Here is a 2801-nt window from a genome sequence, read left to right on the forward strand (position 1 = left end):
AATATAAATGGTATCTTTGTTTTATATCAAATGTCATAGTTTACCATCCATATAAATTTATTGAAATTCGGACCACTTCAGTGACTTGATAAAAAGTTGATTAAATTTCGTAGTATATAAATATCTGCCCTCTTTTTTACAGAATACTGTTCGTTTATATAGCAACCATACCATACATGGGTAAGTAGTTTTTAATAGCTGTTAGTTATATGCTGTATGTCTTGTCTACGTGTATGCTATTAATTTCCATTAAAATATTAAAAACTTGAAATCTAAAGTATTAATACTTATATCAGTCGAGGAAAATAAAGATATTTTTGTGTACGATTAAGGAGTAGTTTGTTTGTAGTAATAAATAATTAATTCCAGTATTGGTTTGAATGGTAAACCGTTAAGAATAGATTATTCTATTATACGCATATTAAATACTACATATATTGCAGTTATTATGCGGAACAGAAGTCTACGCGGCGGTATGGAATACTGCATAAATAGAAAGTGACAATTATTTGCATCCATGTACATTATTTTTGCTACATTACGCATTGCGAATGTATATGTCTATTTCTCTATTTTTAATTAATTTGAGAAGTTTTCTTTTAGGTAAAGGGTGAACGGGGTAGGTCAACAGAGTAGGTTAATGGTAAAGAGAAAAGGAGAGAAAACCCGACAGTGTCGGAAAAAGACTCCTGTAAGAATTACCCCTCGTGGGGGTAGGTTAGGTTATTGACGACCGCCGTATAGATTAGCGATCGGGTTTTAACCTTTCCAGTAAAACGAATACTTTACGGTTTGAATTTCGTTGCACATATTCATGTTTTCATTTTAAATGTGTTTTTCGGAATAAATGCTATCTAGCGTACAAAATGAAATTTACTGTTCTACAAGCGATTCTGTAATACCAAACGTAAGAGTAGGAGTCTTTTCTTCTTAAATATTGTTTTGCTTCCTACAACTAGATGGCACTGAATATTACGATTCTTCCTGTATTACATACGATTGCATATGCATAAAATAATCTATTCTAAAACAATAGCCGAAGCAACTCAATTCTTTTGATTTTGTTATAACACCGTTTTTATTCCTTCAAATCTTTTCTGACACTATGCCTTTGTTAAAGTGCCTCCAAATAAAAGGCCTAGGTTGGATTTTGTAAAAAAAAGGATTATAGCTGTTCCGACCAGGCCAAGAGAAATAAAGTCATCGGATAAGTCTACTGAATTTTCTGCAAACGCAAAATACCGCATAAATGTATTTGGGTGATTCCATGAAAATAGGGCAACTTTATGATGTAATTAGTCTTTACTATTTTTTACATACTGTGCAATTTTAAATTAGTGTGTTTTGTGACTGATCGATAGAATAATTATTGTTCAAAAGGGCCAGACGCTTTGTTTAGTATTTTAAGAGAAATTCAGGTTTTTGTAAATTTAGACGTCTAGGGACTGACACATATAGCTACGGACTGATGAAAATTATGCTGATATACTGTAATATAAGATTTTTTAAGGCAATTAGTGTAATAAAATAAGACTCCTACACAGGCATAGGTTCACTTTTATTAAGAACGTATTTTAGACAGTATCATTATTAATTAACTTAAAAAATGTTAATCAAGTGTAGCTTTAGCTAAAATTCTTTAACTTTTTAATTTTTATTTGTTTGTAAAAACTAATAGTGCCATTCGAAAGAATGCGAAATTTTAGGAAAGTAAATAAAAAACAAGGTGCGACCCAAGAGTTCCCGGACTGATGCTATAACACGAAAATATGTTGTCCCTGTCGATGGGTGGGGGTAGGTTGATGTAAATCTTTTGATATCAAAAAAAAATACAACGTGTAATTATACAACACTCTACTGAAGTGAAACTGCTTCAGACACATAAACATACCGGGATAGGGATTAACGAATTGGTTTAATGGTATAATTTGTACACTATGAATTTAAATTTTACACTCTACATGCCGAAGGTGCCTGTAACCAACGTTGCACTGAAGCACGCTCACGGCTCAAGCGATCCTCACTACGAACTCGACCACGTGGCCGAGTAGAGGGGGGACATCCGTTGCATGATTTCGTTACATAGCAACTCGCATGAAACAAACTTACCCCACCGGGCGCAATGAAGTTTCACTTCAAAAAATATTTACTCCATTTTGATTACAATTTTTTACACATTGTAACACGAGAAAAAAAGTAGCATTCATAGTATCTTCAGCTTTACGTTCATCTATTAAGTAAAGTTTTTGAAATAATTTTTTAAGGCTGATGTCATCTATTAGCACACCAAATAATCTTGCAGGAAAGTCACGGTTTTCACGGTAGGCGGATATCAATTCGATATTGTAATGTTCGTGGGTTTAACAAATTAAACTTTTAAGACTCACAACGACAAAAATTATTTATTTACACTAATTATTATTGGACCTAAAAACACAATTAAATTATAACTAACTTGGGTGATAAATTACTCTATTTATTTACAGTACTATTACTAAATCACTATTCACTGCGCTGTCAATTTATTTCTAGATTCACTTCTGCAACGGTCAATTTATTTTTCCTCCACTTCGGCGATCGTCTCTTCCTGTTTATACTCCCTTGCCTCCTTTCGGGAACATTCTCCAGCCGTCCAGAGAAGTCTCGTTTTCTTTGAACGGTTTAATTGCTTTCCCGGAACGCAGGTACGACACACACGTTTACAGATACGGCGCACATGAAGAAAAGCGCCCGCGGCTAGTCGGCGAATCGATAAGCCGCTCACACACACGTATGCCCGATCGCACACAATCACGCTCGTG

The 2801-nt window shown here is 34.2% G+C and overlaps 1 protein-coding gene across 5 annotated transcripts in view; it reads left to right on the top strand.

Moving 5' to 3' along the window:
- The first annotated feature begins 152 nt into the window (after positions 1-152).
- The window catches only part of LOC108735340 (alpha-N-acetylgalactosaminidase), a 21161-nt gene continuing 18512 nt past the window's right edge, over positions 153-2801 (top strand). Inside the window, exon 1 of one of the 5 annotated variants that reach the window (XM_025981841.1) lies at positions 153-180. In XM_025981841.1, the coding sequence (XP_025837626.1) occupies positions 177-180 (4 nt within the window). In that variant the 5' untranslated portion in view covers positions 153-176. Of the gene's footprint in view, positions 181-1142; positions 1292-2652; positions 2685-2801 lie in introns of those variants that run through there. The other 4 variants (XM_025981845.1, XM_025981844.1, XM_025981846.1 and 1 more) reach the window with 4 other exon arrangements.

The sequence above is a fragment of the Agrilus planipennis genome, unplaced genomic scaffold (genome assembly GCF_000699045.2).
Source record: "Agrilus planipennis isolate EAB-ADULT unplaced genomic scaffold, Apla_2.0 scaffold45, whole genome shotgun sequence".
NCBI classification, from domain to species: domain Eukaryota; kingdom Metazoa; phylum Arthropoda; class Insecta; order Coleoptera; family Buprestidae; genus Agrilus; species Agrilus planipennis.